General features: G+C 40.8%; 1 protein-coding gene across 3 annotated transcripts in view; it reads left to right on the top strand.

Moving 5' to 3' along the window:
* The window catches only part of LOC124149734 (diaminopimelate decarboxylase 1, chloroplastic-like), a 174,320-nt gene that overhangs the window by 102,032 nt on the left and 53,875 nt on the right, over nucleotides 1-18,413 (top strand). For all 3 annotated transcript variants that reach the window (XR_006863147.2, XM_046521487.2, XM_046521485.2), the window contains exon 5: nucleotides 7,026-7,089. Coding sequence is in view for 2 of the 3 variants with exons in the window: in XM_046521487.2 (XP_046377443.1) it covers nucleotides 7,026-7,089 (64 nt within the window). In the remaining variant the exon portion in view is untranslated. The remainder of the gene's footprint in view (nucleotides 1-7,025; nucleotides 7,090-18,413) is intronic.

An 18,413-nucleotide genomic window follows, 5' to 3' on the forward strand; every position in this document is an offset into this window, starting at 1 on the left:
GCAGCCCAGTTGCAATATACACAGCAGAGAATGAAGAGATTAGACTTTATTCATGAACAACTGATTAAGGAAGGACATTCAATTCAAACGTTTAAGGATGTTGAATCTGCCATGCACGAATACTTCCTCGTTTATGGGAAAAAACTAGACCCAATACCAAGACCAACAATGAGTCAGTTTTATACACCGTCAGAGGAACAAAAGAACCGAGAGGTAACATTTATTATTATTGGATTGACTTCTCTATTGATTTTCAGCTATACCATGCATAAGTCAGAGTGACCTAGTTTAGAGCGATCTATAAATAGCCTAATCAATATCTCAATAGTGTAGCTGTGATTTGCATTTAGACAAATGATATGATAGATGTATATACCATGAATAACTGCAAGTTTACACTCATGGGTAAGACTACTCTTTGTAACTGACGCTGTGTTGATGAAATTTACTGCGGTATACACAATTATTACATCAGGCGCGGAAACATAAACTATACGTGTTCTGAATGCGGGATAGGGGTCAAAGGTCATTATTGTTTATGCAAGAAACACGGTGCTGATAGGGTCAGGAACCAGATTATTTATGCTAGGAAGAGAGATTACATCAATGAGAGGAATAGGTTGGGAAGAATACATATTTAGATACATGAAAACAACCAATTAGACATTTGTTTCATTTTGCATATACCATTCAACCACAATGTTTTTTGTCAGAGAATTAAAAGCTATGGCAAAGCAAATTGGACTGTGTGGATATTCTCGTATGAGAAAAGCTGAATTGATGGATTTACTCGGTTTGGAATACAACAGACCCCAGACTGTTAGAGAACTCAAAGTTCGAGCGAGAAACAGTGGGCTGAGAGGTTATTCTCGAATGAGAAGAGCTGAATTGATCGCTTTACTAGATAATAATCAACCTAATGATAATGTTGATATTGATAATGTTGATAATGATAATGATGTTGATAATCAACATCAAGAATTAATATTTGTACCCACATCCGCCGGCGTTGGTAAATATCTAAGAGGTTGGAAGATGGATATTAATTCCAACATGGATGTTAACGATATTAAGCCCATCATATCGAGTAAAATTAACGAGGAATTAGATGATTTACATAGTATAAAATACCAGCTGACGATTAAAATGACATTGAGTAAAAGTAACACAGATGATAGCACCGAATATACCGAACCATATTTCCGTAGCAATCAAGAAGTTATAACCGAATCCGATACTATAAACTCATCATTAGATACATCAATTCAGAGAATACAGGAAACTTTAGAACGCTGGACTAATAGAGGTTCTGGTTGGGGTGTGGATAAAATCGATAGTTTATATTTAGATATAGCGAATTATATGCCTTTCAAAGGTGGATCTTATATAGATTTACCCCCGTATTATAAGAAGAAAAAAGCCATAATTAACGTAAAAAATAAATCCGATGACTGTTTAAGAATGATGATAAGATCTGCATTGTTCCCCGTAGACAAGCATCCGGATAGACCTTCTAGCTATCCCCAAAACGATGGACTCAACTTCGATGGTATAGACGAACCTACACCAATATCACAAATAGATAAGGTGGAAAAGCAAAATAATTTAGCTATAAATGTTTTCGGACATTCTAAAGGAATTGTTGTACACAGGATAAGCTCCGCTCCGGAAAATATCCCCAGAATCAATTCATTTCTGATCGAAAAAGATGGTAAATATCATTATACATGGATAAAGAGTTTAAACAGGCTATTATACGATCAAACTAAACATAAAGAAAAGAAATATTTCTGCGAAAGATGCCTGCATGGGTACAGCAGACAAGATCTATTAGAAGCACATAAAGAAGACTGTAGAGGTGTTGGACAGAATGCTATCAGGATCGATATGCCTAAAGAGGGAAAAAATATATTAAAATTTGAACATTATTGTAATCAAATGCCAGTACCGTACGTAATTTACGCCGACTTCGAAGCGCTTATCAAACCCATAGAAAATACCAACCATAATAATCAAGATAGTAGTTTTACGTACAAAACTCAAGAACATATTCCTTGTGGGTTTGGATATATAGTTGTAAGGTATGATGGGAAAGCAAACCCGCCCGTGATTTATAGAGGTCCCGATGCAGCGGGAAAGTTCCTAGAATATCTACAAAATGAAGAGAGAATAATCAGGGAAAAATTATCGTGTAAGAAACCCATGCGTATGACGAGGGATGATTGGAGTGCCTATAAGAAGTCAACGAGTTGTCACGTTTGTAATAAACCCCTGGATGGGGATTCCGTAAGAGATCATTGTCACGTCACGGGTAATTATCGGGGAGCCGCTCATAACGAGTGTAACTTGAAACTAAAAATGAATTCTCAAACAATACCCATCCCCGTTGTGTTTCATAACCTTAGGGGATACGATTCACATCTCATTATGCAAGCTATCTCAAAGGCCGACGGCGGTTTGACGTGCATTCCTAATAATATGGAAAAATACATATCGTTCTCGTTGACTAAACCTATACATTATAGGGACAAAGATGGGAAATCTAGAACAAAGCAAAGTAATGGGCTTAGATTCATAGACTCCGTACAGTTTCTGTTATCTTCCCTGGACAATTTAGCTAATGCGAACAATCCCGATGACTTCGCGATAACAAATAAATATACCGATAAGATAACTTGTAATTTGTTGCTGAGAAAAGGTGTATATCCTTACGAATATATGGATGATTGGTCTAGATTCGAAGAAACTGAATTACCACCCCTCGAATCATTCTATAGTAACTTAACAGAATCTAGAATAACAGATGCCGATTATGAACACGCTCTGACGGTCTGGGATAAATTAGGTTGTAAGAATTTAGGCGATTATCACGATCTGTACTTAAAAACCGATGTACTGTTACTTGCCGATATATTCGAGATATTTAGAAAGACATGTTTCAAACAATATGGCTTGGACCCGGCATGGTACTATTCCAGTCCCGGACTATCGTGGGATGCATTGTTGAAGAAGACCGGCGTAGAACTAAAATTACTCACAGATTACGATATGCACTTGTTTATTGAGAAAGGATTAAGAGGTGGTATATCGATGGCAGCTAAAAGGTATTCTAAGGCTAATAATAAATTAGTGGAAGGATACGATCCGAGTAAACCAGACACTCACATATTATATCTTGACGCTAACAATTTGTACGGATGGGCTATGAGTCAACCTTTACCCACGGGTGGTTTTGAATGGGTCGATGATATCAATGTGAATAATATCAATAATATCAATGTGAATAAAGGGTACATACTAGAAGTTGACTTGGAATATCCAAGTTCGTTACATAAAGATCATAACAGTTATCCGCTAGCTCCCGAAAGATTAATGGTTAATAAAGATTGGATGTCGGAATATCAACGCTCCTTGATGGGTAATAGTAGGTTAGCTAACGTAGAAAAACTCGTACCAAATTTGATGGATAAAACAAAATATATAGTTCACTACAGAAATCTCCAGTTGTATCTATCGTTAGGTATGAAACTTAAGAAAATACACAGAGTTCTAAAGTTTGATCAAAGCCCTTGGATGGAGCCCTATATAAGGTTGAACACAGATTTAAGAAAGATAGCCACCAGCGATTTCGAAAAGAATCTATATAAGCTCATGAATAACTCGGTATTTGGTAAAACTATGGAGAATCTAAGGAAGCGTGTTGATGTTAAATTAGTCAGATCTAATGAGGAAGAAAGACTCAGGAAACTTATAGCCAGTCCGGCTTTTAACAGAAGCAAGATATTTGATAACGACTTAGCCGCGTTGCATATGCAGAAGAGTAATATAAAATTCAACAGACCGGTGTACGTCGGTATGAGTATTCTCGACTTGTCAAAACACTTAATGTATGACTTTTATTACAACGAACTTAAGAAGCAATACGGCGATAGATGCCAGGTGTTATATACCGACACAGATTCTTTGTTGATGGAAATACAAACCGAGGATGTGTATAAAGATATGGCAGAAAAAATAGATATGTACGACACGAGCGATTACCCGAAAGATAATCCACTGCACAGCGTTGTAAATAAAAAGGTGTTAGGTAAGATGAAGGATGAATGTGCTGGGACCCCTATAGTGGAATATGTAGGATTTAGACCTAAGATGTATTCTATAAAGAAGTCCGATAATGGAGAGATAAGAAAAGCTAAGGGCGTTAAGAAGTATGTTGTAAAAAAGCATATCAAACACGAACAGTATAAAGAATCATTATTCAACGGTAGAACGTTCAAACACGAGATGAACTCTTTAAGAAGTTACAACCATAGGATATATGGATTAAGAATGAACAAGACATCATTATCCCCCTTAGATACAAAGAGATGGATTGATAATGATGGTGTAAATACCTATGCTTATGGTTATGGTGGTAATACCGTACCGTCGGGAACTATGAACAACTCTTCTCGTACAAATGCCCTACCCGGTCCATCTTGAAGATAATAAAGAATAGGCTCTCCTTCTTTCGTAACCAATCGACTAATGTTATACATCTTAAGAGACCGAATCGGATCGGTTGCGCGACGTAGGCCTCCTTCGAGTTCACCGGGCTGGTATAAATATTACCCTTACTCTATCCGGAAGTTTTCGTTCTTTGCCTCTCCTCGGTGCTGAAGATTCGGAAGTCACGGATTTCATTTTAATAGCATCGGATGGTTTCTTCCCTATTAATCTCGTTACTTCATTATTCAGCGCTGATACAACGGCTGATAATCGTGTCACCCATTCGGTTGATCTCAATCGTTCCGATTTCATTTCGATCCCATACTGATAGCCAAACAAACGTTCCGCTAATGTCCTGTTAAATCTTTCGACGATAGCTGACTGGGGTGGGCCTCTCTTTCACCACGGACGATTTCGACATCGTTCTTTGTTAACAGTTTAGTTACCGATCCCATAAACTCGCGACCGGGATCTACTTGAAATAGCTTAGGCCATTTTAGTGGTCCGCGTTTATATATGCGGCTCAGTGCATTAGCTACCTCTGTTGATTCTTTCGAGGTTAATGGCTCAGCCTCTTTGTATCGACTAGCCACATCCACTACCGTTAAAGCGTATTTATACGTTTTGCGTTTTACCTTATCGTGGGGAAGAAACAAGAGGTCAGCCTGATGAACTTCATTTGTCGTAAAAATATCAAACTTCTTCCTCGGTATATAACGCGGTGCCGGTAAATATATCTGCCACATCGCTTGTTTCTTTAACCAATCCTTAGCCACATCTTTAGATACCTTAGCCGCGGTGGCTACTTTTTGTATTGCTCCTACACCTTTCCAATATCCTCGTGGGGTATAGTAAATTTTATTCATTATTAATTAATATTGATGTTTCGTTTAATACAACTCATGACTATCGTTGAATCGCATCATCATTTTGGCATAAAAAATTCCCCCTGTAGTGGCAGTATAGGTAATAAATCTGGCTCCAGAACCCCCATTACCTATAAAAAATTATATCATTGGCTCCAGGTGGTGGTGAGCTAGAGCCACTTAACTTAATCTCATGACTATCATTAAATCACATAATCATTTTGGCATAAAAAATCCCCCCTGTAGTAGCAGTATAGGTATATGAATCTGGCTCCAGTGGAAGTGGTCCAGAACCCCCATTACCTATACTACTTTATGAGTTATGTCCTTTCTATGCCTCTCCTATTGACCAATCAGATTCAACCTCTCGTATCACTTGCATTTGCTTCAAACAAAACGGTGGCGCCCAGTCAAGATGATCTGATTGATAAGCAAGATCTATATTGGGATAAAACGAGTCTTACATCGCGAAGTACATCAAATCACGTGAGTGCCTAGATAAAAAGCATGAAAAGATTTAGAAAATATCTGTTGACAATGAGTTAGCGGTGCACATGCTTTGCAAATCCTGCAGTCGACCGAAATCTGCATGACACTTTACGAACCGGATTTTGATTTCAGTGCGCGATTTTGATTGGACTATGCATAGACTCATTAGTCCAGCCAAAATGTAACTCCATAATACCAGCCTAGTTCGGCAAGGGTGGAAACTGGACTTTTATAGTCAGTTAACTCATTTGCCTTGGGAAGATGGTTCAATGACTGTTGTATTCAACCTAATTATTGAGATTTAGAGAAGAGCCCTTATACAAGATTACAAGAAACCAAAACTTGAAATTGCATCGTTCAGATTGTCAATGACACAATACACAATTGAGCCCCAGATATCAGAAGCAGGCGGTAATAACTTATGGATATGGCTGGTAAAACTTTGTGTTTCTGTACAGGAACAATTAGGAGCCCACTCGACAAAAAATTGTGTAAAAAGTGGAATTAATAACCACTAGAGCCTGCTTACAGGCTAATACTAACGCTCAATGCAGTGGCAACCACAATATTAGAAAAACACAATCAGAGATACATGGAACAGTCTAGGGAGAAAACACAAGGTCATAGTCAACAGACATCAAACAAGGGCCGTCATCCTTCAGCCCACCAGCTGGATTCATACTGCCAATCCCATCACGACAAAGATGAGTACACCCAAAATGAGCATACACAAGACAAGGTATACCAAATATTCTCTTTAGAGACTACAACATACAGGCAAGAAATACTTTGTCAGTATAACCTCTTTACATCTGACACAGGGTCAAAGTTTACTCCAGTGAAATGACAGACTGACTCTGTAGCAACATCCAACAACATATCTGAAGAAATTGTCAAAAATATTTTCCCAACTGTCTTCAGCAGCACATGTTTGTCACAAGAAGTGACAAATGGAATCAGGTAGTCAAGCTTCCTGACGTGGTTGATGCATGTCATTGTATTCCAAATGTGTAGATTGATGCTCATGATGACAATCACTGGATTGTCTGGTCCATACTCAATAATTTACAGACTGCCATCATATAGGTGGGATATTGCTGAGTGCGGTGTTAAATAACAAACAAAGAAAATCATTTCTGTTTATGTCCTTTTGAACTCTTCATTGTTTTTGTTGTTTTTTAGGGTGTCCCAAAATGACCTGGATTACAACTCTGGCTGTTCAGAGCTGATGCATGATGATCTGAAGGTATGATATTTACTTGCAGTTAAGACACCAAAAATATAAACTAACAGTATGTGATTATTGCTAACTGGACAATGGGTTGTCGCCGTACTTTTGCCTTTTGAAACATATTCTTGTACTTACAAATTCACAATGTCAGAAAGATATGTTGTGAGTCTGTCTTATTCCAAGTCTTCTAAACCAATGGTCTTAATGCAATTTCATTACCTGCGGAACAGGTCTAATAATGGATCAGTGTATCACACAAGGTAGCATATTATCTGTAATGCTAATAAGTATCTAAATTAATAGTCTATCTAAGATATTAAATGACTCTGTTGATGGGTCATTATTTGCTAATTATTTTAATGAATCATGTTGAGGTACAAATATGCACACGATTGAGAGACAGTGGCAGCTTTGTCACAATAAAATCAATGATTGGTGAGCTTCAAGCAAATAATTCTTGCAAATCCTCTACTTCTATTACTTCATTGTCATCAATCCTGTATTTTGGCTGGAACCACACTATAATCTTCAGATTTTCAACAGAAGTCCTCCTCACTGTCAACTACACACAACCAGATGTTCTCATAATTATGTTTGTAGCCAATAGCCCTTCTGTGCGCAAAGGTGGGAAAAACCTCATTTCTTTTCTGTGTGTGCTAGAGACAACACCTTTGGTTAAGCTTACTCAAGTACTCGGTTATGTAGCCACACTAGTACTGTTTAACTAGTATCCTATCAGTACTTAGTATTAGCGTTATTTAATTATTACTGGCTGGTTACTTGTGTATTTCTGGCGGAGGTATTTGTGTGTTTTTCGTCTGTTATGTCGTCTCCTCGCCTACATGCCAGAAGTGTGGACATTTCATGGTCACTAGGGACCCGCATAATTTCTGCTTGAAGTGCAGAGACGACTTATGTCCTGAGGAGTCCCATTGCAAGTTTTGCACTCCCCCCTTAAAGACGGCTTTTTCATTGTTTGAGTGTCAAAGCCAAGTGTGAGGAGAAGACTAGTAAGAAGAAAGTTCTTGCCTGATGCATTGACTACCAAGATCATGGCGCCTATCCAGACATCTACTTACCCAACAACTCGGCACCCGGACAAAGATTCTGGTTTTTCAATCAGCACTGTTAGATCAGAATATAGCCCAGATATATGCACATAGCAGCACTCTCTACCAGACTAACGTCTAACCGTCATTTCCCCCAGCAACCTACCCCCCTATCACATAGGACATTACTTACCAGTTACCAGAAACATATATGTTTCGTAAGCAACATCGAATGAGATCACTTGCTGAATGAACTAACTTTTAACATTTAACAGCACTTTGGAGAAACTTTTTGTGAGCAGAAGGCTTCAATGGAAATTTTACTTACATCCCGTCTATCAGCCTTATTGTCAGATGTCGGCCAGTTAAAGAAAGCTCAGGCCTTACAGGCTCAGAAGAATCCCCTGGCTAAGAGGCCACATAGGGAAATGTTTCCAGTTGAGCCACGACCATATTCATCTGCCAGTGCCTCAGTCGCACGACCTACTGACGACCATGCCATCTTGAATGGAATCTCGCTCTCAAGAGATCTCAATATATTTATGATTTAACTTTTAACATTCAACATTACACCACCCTTTGAAACATTGACCACGTCCTTGTGAGATATCCAAAAATTGTGTATGTACAACAGGTATTGTGACAAAGATTGAAATGTCTTGATTAACCAACATGAAGACAGTCAAAATGAGTTCACAAAAGTATAAGTACATAGGAATGTATGTATGCCTATACATACACACATGAACAAGGTGCTTTACTTGTCTTAACATATTACAATATTTAACAAGATTAATGTAACAGTTAAGAGTTCACATTTGCTAACATCACTGTACAATTAACATTCAATCTAAGATGCAAAGAAATAATCACAAAATAATTATAAGTTATCCCATGATATGCCAAAGGAAAGGCATGGGCTACCAAATTGTGGTGCCAATGCCTATAGTAACAACACTAGATGACAGTGGATTTAATGGCTGAGGGTGTGCAGGTACCAGTGGGCTACTAAAGCTGATAGTTGGGTATTGCTGTCCGGCCTTGGTAGCATATTTAAAAGCTACCATTGCTTGGCAACTACCATGCAGCCAAAAGCCTGGCCCCAGATACCATAGTCGGCCAAAGCAACTACCACCTCCTGGCCCAATTAGTAAAACTATTGTGGCAGCTGATATGACGACTGCCGCAGCTGGTCCATTATATGTGGCAATTGGTAAGCTATTTTATGATTCCAGGGTTGAAAAGTCGGGAAAGACAAGGTTCCCACTGTGAAGCAAGTAACCTCAGATAGGTTCCTGCTGAAAAGCAGGTAGCCTTATGCGCGAGTATTAATGTGGAGGATCTAGGGATGTGGCCTGCAGTTAATGTTCTACCGCATCCCTTGATCTTTAATGGATCTCTGGAATCGAGCCAGTAGTGCCTGGGCAGCATCAGAAAGTTGGTGTCATATTCGAGGAATTTGAGGCGACCATGTCAAGGCAGAGTTGGCTGCCCTCCACTGTGCACACGTCATTAGAGCCAAGGTGAATGATGAGGGCTCTGTGGCTGCGATGTGTCGCCTTGACTTGTACATCTAAGATAGCTTCCAGCTCCGTCCACCTCATTCCACCTTGCGCCAGCCATAGCATCCTCGGTTGGTCTGGACTGGTGCCCTTCAGAAACAAGTACTGCTGAGCCCTGGCCATGTAGCTGGAGCCCACCATCCAAACTGTAAACGATAAGAAGTGTAAGTCTGTAAGTACCAGATATAGAATATTTAAATTAGTTGTATAGCATTAAAAGTGTTGGTAAGCATATGTAGGCATTGTAACGATCTGACTTCCACCTGCCATATTGCTGTATGAGGTGTGCAGGCACCCCATTCATCGTTGCTGATGTGGCCATCACAATGGGGAAGGAGTGAGAAGAACAGCAAGCAGTATTTATGTTGCTGTGTGCTAAGGCCTTTCTTAGAAGTGCCTGGAATTGGTAGCTAGTAACGGGGGAATGAGTGAGTGAGTTGGGTTTAACACCGCTTTTAACAGTATTCCAGTTATATCACAGTGGGTCAGCTTAATGTGGGAGGAAGGCCTGAAGTGTTGCAGATGTTTACCACTTCGGTGAAACCTATGAGGGAGGGTATAGTGCTAACAAACTTAGAAACATAATTGGGGCGAACCGGGATTCGAACCCACAATCTTTGGTTTCTGGCGTGCAACTCTGCACAGCGAATCGCGGCGCCTTAGATGACTGGGCCACCCAACAGGGGAATGATCAAAATGAACAAATGCATGTTGTGGGCCAGGGGGGTGTGCCTCCAGATAGTGCTGGGTGGCGACTACGGGACATAGGGGAGTACCTGGTATAGATGACTTTGTAATAGTTGCCCCCGTATAGTGCTGAACACTCTATGAGTATGGGAGATGGATTGATAGCTGTTGGGGGTTGCCCGAGAAATTTAGATTGTGGATGGAGCAATCTGGTTTGGAGGGTCCAGTTTGGACCAGCTCGCTCACCCTTAAGAAACCAAAGAAGGCTGTACAGTAGACTGCCTTGAACAGTCTGGCTTAATATGCAGATGAGCATACGTGAGGCAGATTGTTGGTTTCTATCCGCGGCAGATCTGCCGTGATGGGTTTTATGCTGCTGATTTGTGTAATCCTGTTAGCAGCTTACCCACCATGCAGGAAATGGTTTGTACAATCGCGTGAGCTTGTGGAATTTGTGCTGTGAAGACAGCTGCAATGTTAATCTTGACTGTGTTAGGGAAGTGGTGAGTGACTGACAGATAAGCAATAAAGTTTACAACGTGATCCAGGGGGACTGGCCACACCTCCTGTAGTTGATGTGCAGACCTGAAATGGAGTAAGGCATTGATGCCTGTTTGGTATGTGAACCATGTGTTCATAGACAGAGATTGTTTTAGGAGTCTACCAGCTTCTTGTCACAGCCATACGTTGCTAGGGATAGGTGTAGGGTTCTGGTCCTTGTATGGTGCTGCCACCCGGAAGCGTTAAGAGCTGAAACCTTGAGAGAGCATCGGCAATAGTGTTAGCAGTGGTACAAACATACTTTGCCTTAAACAGAATATTAAACCGGAGGCCCTGCAGGATTAGGTGGCCTTAGTAGACTGCTTGTTGATTATTGTGACCACGGCTTGGTTGTCGCAGTAGAAGAGGACCTTTTTCTTTGCTAGTTGCTTGCCCCAATGTTGGATGGCCAGTGTGATGGGGTACAGCTCCAGTAGTGTCAAGCTAAACCATTTGCCCAGCAGGTACGCCCCAAAGCCAGCCCCAACGATGTCTGTGAACAGCTGACAATAATCGCTGTCTAGTCACAGTTGATCCTGAAACACTGAAATGCCATTATAACCGGTGAGAAATGTGAACCACATTTGTAAGTCTTCCTTGACCCAGTTGGTAATCGTAATGTAGTAGTCTGCTGAATGCCCTTGCCATTGGTATAGCCCTGCTCATAAAGTTCAGCTTGCTTATTAGTGGCCCTTATTTTACCTGTTGACAGGATGTCTTGGATTTCCACTGTCACCTCCTTGATCTTGGACTCTGATCTGCATTGCATTAGTGTCAATTTCCAGCCCTAAGAATGTCAGTAGTGTAATAGGGACCCCATGCTGTTCCAGTGTATTTACGCATCCGTTAAGGTTGTCTAAGCAGTGGCTGGTGCCTGCTGTGCCCTCCCCCCCCCCCCGTCAGGGAGTCGTCCAGGTAATGCATGATCTGACATGTTGATAGGTGGGATTGCATGCACCATTGTAAGAAGGTACTAAATGTTTAAATATGGCGCGAAATATGGAGCAGCCAAGTGGTAAGCATTTATCTAAATAGAACTCACCTTCAAATCTTATGCGTAGTCGCTCGAAATAGGATGGATGGACTGGTATATTTCTTAAGGCTGACTTAATGTCGAATTTTGCTGATAATGCTCCCTTTCCAAGTTGTTGCACCATCAAATCTTCATCAAATCTGGTATACACGATGGAGGAGGCCTCTGCGTCTATAAAGTCATGGATAGATTTGCCCTTAGGATAGGATAAATGGTAAATTAGACGGAAATCATCAGCATTCTTACCTGAATGTTAAACGTGGCCTGGCTGCTCCTTTGACACCAGACCTATTGGAGATACTTTGAGGTTGTCCAGGGGGATGTCCTTGAAGGGGCCTCCCATCCTGCCAAAGTCAGCTTCCTTTTGTAGCTTTTGTTTGACATAGCCTGCCGTGTGTTGGTGTGTGGCTGATCACAAGTTTTGTGCAAGGTGGTTCATGCAGCTACCCTGGAACTCAAACTTGAAACCAAAACTAAAACCTACCCATAAGTAATTTGCATCTGTAGTTGACCTTAGCATACTGATGTAACCAAGGTGCTATTTCAATGATATACATTGGGAAATGGGCCATTAAATTTATCATTCCTATCCACTGGTTTGCTGTCAGCTAAAGATTAGTTGGGCTTGTCTGCTGGAACCCATTCCCTCGAAAGCAGGTCCTAGTGCCGTGGGAATTTCTGCCAACTTACCACATTTGTGAGGGGACATGCAGTTGTGTCTGCTACAACCAAATACATTATTAAAGTCCCAGCATACCTTACTTTGCGATGTCCCCCTGTGTCATTGTGCCCCGTCCGCCTAACTTTGATTGTCATACGAGCTGTGTGACCATGAACTTCAGGCACAGCTGTAGATTCAATGTTGTCTCAGCATTGTGAGGGGTCCATTGACATTCTGTTCCCGGAATTGTTGGTTGTAGGTGGACCAGGCATCCTCACCGAATCTGAGCACTGTCATCCTAATAGTTTCCATGTAGAATAGCAACCCCTGTGTTGTGTGTACCTCGGAGTGCCTCCTGTTGTACATATACATGAAAATGTGGAAAGCTGAAGTCCAGCTTGCCAGGGACAGACACTTGGGTTGCTGCTTAATGGATTTTAAAATGATCATACCTGAGGAATCATGTGCCATAGTTATCATACGATCCTGGTGATTTTCCTAGTAGGGCGCCTGGATTGACGAACTCTTCACGCCAAATTTTATTGCTCACCGGTTGTTTGACATGTGCATCTATTCCATCCCCATGGAAGGATAGGGAAACCTGTACATTGTGTTTTGATTGGCTGTCCAACATGTCACTGGCAGCCTCGTTATGAGCTTTTGGGAAGGGGATTCTCCCTATGTTGGGCGAAATGGCAGGCAAACTGAAACCAAGCCTTACCTGTTGGTTTGTGTCGGCCGAACCGGGCACTGAATGTTCAAGCAACTGAAGTATATTTTCTAGTTGTTGGTTCACCTGGCATTTATAAGTTGTGCTGATTGTACATTAATTGCATTTTTGGGAGGAAGTGTGGACATGCCACCTTCTTTATTCGTTATTCCCGTTATTAGAAAACTCCATCAGCTGTGGCCTCCTATACTATACATACTGTACTCCCTGGGTTTGTCTCCCGGTTGTCCTTGCCTGCTTGTCTCCTCTCACGAGTTTGTTGTTGATAACTGCTCTTCTCTTGGGAGGTATTCAACAAGTGGTAAATGTCCCTGGGGTGAACTTAGAGAGTGGAGCTAAATAAATCCGTTACAATGAGTGCTGAAATGGATGGTATTCGAAGTGTAAATCAGCAAAACGAATGCAATTGTGATCAAAGAAAAACGATCCATGCAATTAGTTATGGCAAGACACGTGTACTTAGAGAGATGGTGTGCGAATGGCCAACTATAGACGATTTAACAAAGGAGGGACGACGCTTGTCCCCCCAGTGTGAGAACTAGTGCCCCAGGCACGGGGCAAGGTGCTGACCCAGGGGTGATTTAGTTACAGCAGTAAATAACCTGTGGTCGACCGGGGGTTATTGTGGGTAAATGTATATATTTAAGAACGTAGTGGGTGGGTTAGTTTAAGGGGGAGTTGAACGGCTGACATAGTATCTATCTTTGTAGTCCTTGTGTAGAAGCTTATGCTCACGTGGGAGTCGTGGCTGGGAAGACGTGACAATGCCACGCTTCTTGCATGCTCGGCTAGGCGGAAGCCATGATTTAGAGAGCCGAGATGTAGGGAGCGTGTTCATTGGTTGTGTCCGTTTTCCGGGTCACATGGTCCGCGTGTTGGCTTTATAAGCCTACCCTTGGTAGGGAATCGTCAGTCGTCACTCACCAGTATCTGGGAAGCACGGTCGACTCCCGCATCCTGAACCAGGATCACTCATTATTATTTTAGGGCTTTCGTTGAGGTATTAGATTAAGATGTATGGGTGGGGGAAAAGTAGAGTAGGTATTGAATAGGTTTGTTTTATAGACGCTTACTTTGGGGAGTTAAGTTAGAGGGGTGGTGAAGAGTACAAGTTTAAGTCATAAGTTGAATAGGTTTACGTAGGTAGGGAAGGGGGAAAATTACGTAGGGTCTAGATAAGAGAAGTATTTTGCCCCTGTTGTTTGTTTTTTCCTGTTAAACAAACTTTAAATCCAACGTCATTCTTTGTGTTTTGTTTATAATTAGAATTGGTAACCCGGACATGAGCCTCCTAGAACGTAGAGACAAAAGAATACTGCACAGGGAGAGAACACAACGTAAAATACCGCAGTATAACATCTGACCTTTTGTCAACTACTATCTCTATAAGTCTACTGTCACTGGGCGCCTTTTACAGGCTTTAGAGGGCGCCTATTAGAAACCTAAGATACGTATGATAAAGCCATTTAGTAGTTAGTAGTAAATGCAAAAACTGAAATCATAGTACTGGATGAAAAATGTTCATTTGACCAATATTTACAGTTCATGGTTCACTGTTCACTGCACATAGTCCCTCAGCCAGAGCATGTACAAAGTGGAATGCCTGTAACTCATATACATGTTATAGATGTAGCATATTTTACAGTTCCTTGTTCAATGTTCACTGAACATAGTCAATAGCAGTGTAGATACAATTTATGGCATTTTCCTTTTGGTACTGAAGGACAGAAAAGTAAAAGTTGGTCCCCTGCTTGAAATAGTTAAGCATGAGCTTTGCGATCATAATACTCTTTCTGATACCGGGATGACCTTTATAGATTGGTCAACTGGGACACCATTTCTTCCACAAAATTTCCCTATTCTTCCACATTTGCCTGTTCCCCTGTTAGTCCACATATGATATCTATTGGTGATTTATTTCTCTAGCAAAAACAAGGCAGTTTGGAGTGTACTTGGAAGAACTGTGTACACTGGAGTTATGGGCCATCGTCACCAGAGGTAGATGTTCATCTTAGTCACATTGACTTTTTGCAAAATACTTGCTCAAGATATCTCCCTTAGTCCTCATGAAGCGTTCTACCATTCCATCTTATTCCAGGTGATATGGAACTGTACGTGTTTTTGTGATACCAAGTCTATCACACATAGATTTGATTACAAGTGATTCCAAGTTTCTCTATTGGTCAGAATGTAGACTTTTCGGAACTCCATATCTACTAAGAAACCCGTACACAAGATGTGTTTTGACAGTGGGTGCTCTCTGATCCGGCATAGGATAGCATTCTTCATGTTTTGTAAAATAGTCCATAACCACCATAATAAAACGATTACCTCTTTCTGTCTCTGGCAGTGGGCCTGTAATGTTTACTGCAATCCTTTCTGCAAGATAGGACCCCTAGGGACCGGTTACAGTTAATTCTTTCAATGTATGCATGACTTGGGCATCTACTATGTCCTTGACCCAAGGCAAGTATGGAAGAAAGTGCTTATGTAATAATAATCATTGAAAAAGGTATTGTATTTTCATGAATTAAATCCAAATATTCCATAGTTTTTCATGGTTTATGTGACCTTGACCATCATTTGACTAAGGTCATCAAACAGATTCATGTAAAAACATTACTTACTGTTCAACTTATTACTCACTTTGGGTGAAACGATACAGCAAGGTCACCATAGGACATGTATCAAAACACATAGGTCACAATAAGATATGTTTCATGACACATAGGTACGATTGGATACATATGGCAACATGAATATGTGAGGTGAGGTGAGGTGAAATGGGGTTTAACGTCGCGTTCAAGATTATTGCACTTATATAGCGACGTGCATGTACGTGTGTGTGTTTGTGTGACTGCTTGTACTAGTCCGGACTGATGCCGATTTATAGCACTAGCTCACTGAGATACCATGCCGCAGTTTAACATGAATACCCCACTCAGACACAGTATACTGACTCCGAGCCGACCAGTCCTTGGTTTAGCCCCTTAGTGCCGAGCGCCAGACAGGGGAACAACAAGTACCATACTTATAAACCTATTCATTGGGATCGCTATTAAGTAAGAGACTTCTTTCTATAGGCATTAAAACCTATTGTGAGGTTTTACTTTCCAGTCGGGTTAAATCTCATAAACAGGGACGTTGTAATGTCCCTGGGCTTCGCCCCCTTGGTTTTTCCCTCTCCCCAGGGCATGCTCTGTCTACCAAAACCTCGTGAGCGTGTTTTGTCCAATACTTAAACGTCTTTTGGTATGACGCGGACGGGGATGGAACCCCGGACCTTCCGCTCTCCGGGCGGACGCTCTACCACTAGACCACGGAGGCGGTCCAATATGAATATGTACGGGTACATCAAATTGCATGGAATCTTCTTGACTTTTATGATTTCAGAACAGGTTCAAATAGAAAAGCTAGCTGTAAACACATGTTCATAGCAGATATTTTTATTGGTGAACTTGAAACACTAACTACAACACATTTTGCAATATTTGATTGACAAAAACACTCGGGTCATTATATGAGTTGTAAGTAATATATTTTAACAAGTGTATTCTCTTGTATTGATGCAGAAGAGTACCTATCATGTATGCATGAGTGCACCCATGTTTAGTTTCACAACTATTTAGTTTCACCCCTATTACTCACAGTCTAGTCCTAGGCCAAATGCAAGAAAAGTGGCTATCTTTTAGGATCTCACAGAATCAGTAAAAGTGTTATCCAGTAATTTGTATGAAATTCCTCTCAGTACGGAACTAGCCACTGAATGTATCAGTTTACTCCCATAAACAAACAAGGTTTTCCCCATTGCTTGACTCACACAGCCCTTTGGTTGAACATGTGAGCAGGAATGGGGTTTAATGTCGTTTCCAAGATATAGCATCGTGTGTGTGGCTGCTTGTACTAGTCTGGACTGATATTGATTTATAGTGCTAGTCCACTGAAATACCATGCCACAGTTTAACATGCATACCCCACTCAGACATCTTACCAGTACCATCTTTTAACATATTTTTGTATGACGAGGCTGGAGATCGAACCCACAACCTTCCGCTCTCCAGGTGGATGCTCTACCATTAGGCCACAGAGACGGTCAGCTGAACAAGCAGAACACAGTCTCTGATGTAGTGGGGTGGGTGGAACTTCCAAGTTCTGTAGTTAAATTATAGTTACTTAATTTAAGATTAGAAAAGTGTACTTGATATTTTCTTGAGTAGTATAGGTAATGGTGATTCTGGACCACTTCCACTGGAGCCAGATTTATATACCTATACCACCACTACAGGAGGAATTTTTAATGTGGAAATGAAGATGCGATTTAACGACAGTCATAAGATTAAACTAAATTGTAATGAAAGTATTCTCTATTATTTTTATTCATATGTATACCATTATTTTTAATGAAGTGATATTCAACATTTTTACTAAGTTCTTTGTTCATTTTACTAGGAGACCAGACTATATACTCTTCTTGGTAATTGGAAAGAAACAATTGATGACCGTATTTGGTTGGTTTGATATCACTGATATAATATATACCTTGTGGTAATTCTCTCCATTTGATATTTTTGTCCCTGAGCATAAATTCCATTATTAAATATTTATGTTAGCATTCTTCTAAATGTTGGTTTTGGCACAGAATAATTGACGCGCTTGTTGTCTCCCCTGTTCTATGAACTTTTTTTCCTCGTCTTCGCTACTAATACCACTGATCTTTGATCGAATCTCCTGCTTCATTGCGTTGTATTTGGTGAGTTCTGACAACACTAAACGAAACTCCTCCTCGGATATCTTACAATCAGCCATTGCTGTTGAAATATGATCCTCAATGCTGTTCAACTTTGCTTCGGCGAGTATCCGAATATTATCATGTTTTAATGCTTTCTTTTGCAACTTACGAGAAATGAATTTTATCGCTATTCCTGCCAGTCCTGAGACTCTGGCGGCTATTTGCATACCAAGTACGATAGGCGCGGCGATTATAGTTGATAGTAACACCAGCTACACCGAGTCCCATGCCAGCTGTTAGAAGCGAGGTGTCTACTCCGTCAAGAGCATTCACGGCTCTGCGATACTT

The sequence above is a fragment of the Haliotis rufescens genome, unplaced genomic scaffold, assembly GCF_023055435.1.
Source record: "Haliotis rufescens isolate VD_foot unplaced genomic scaffold, xgHalRufe1.0.p SCAF_3, whole genome shotgun sequence".
NCBI lineage: Eukaryota > Metazoa > Mollusca > Gastropoda > Lepetellida > Haliotidae > Haliotis > Haliotis rufescens.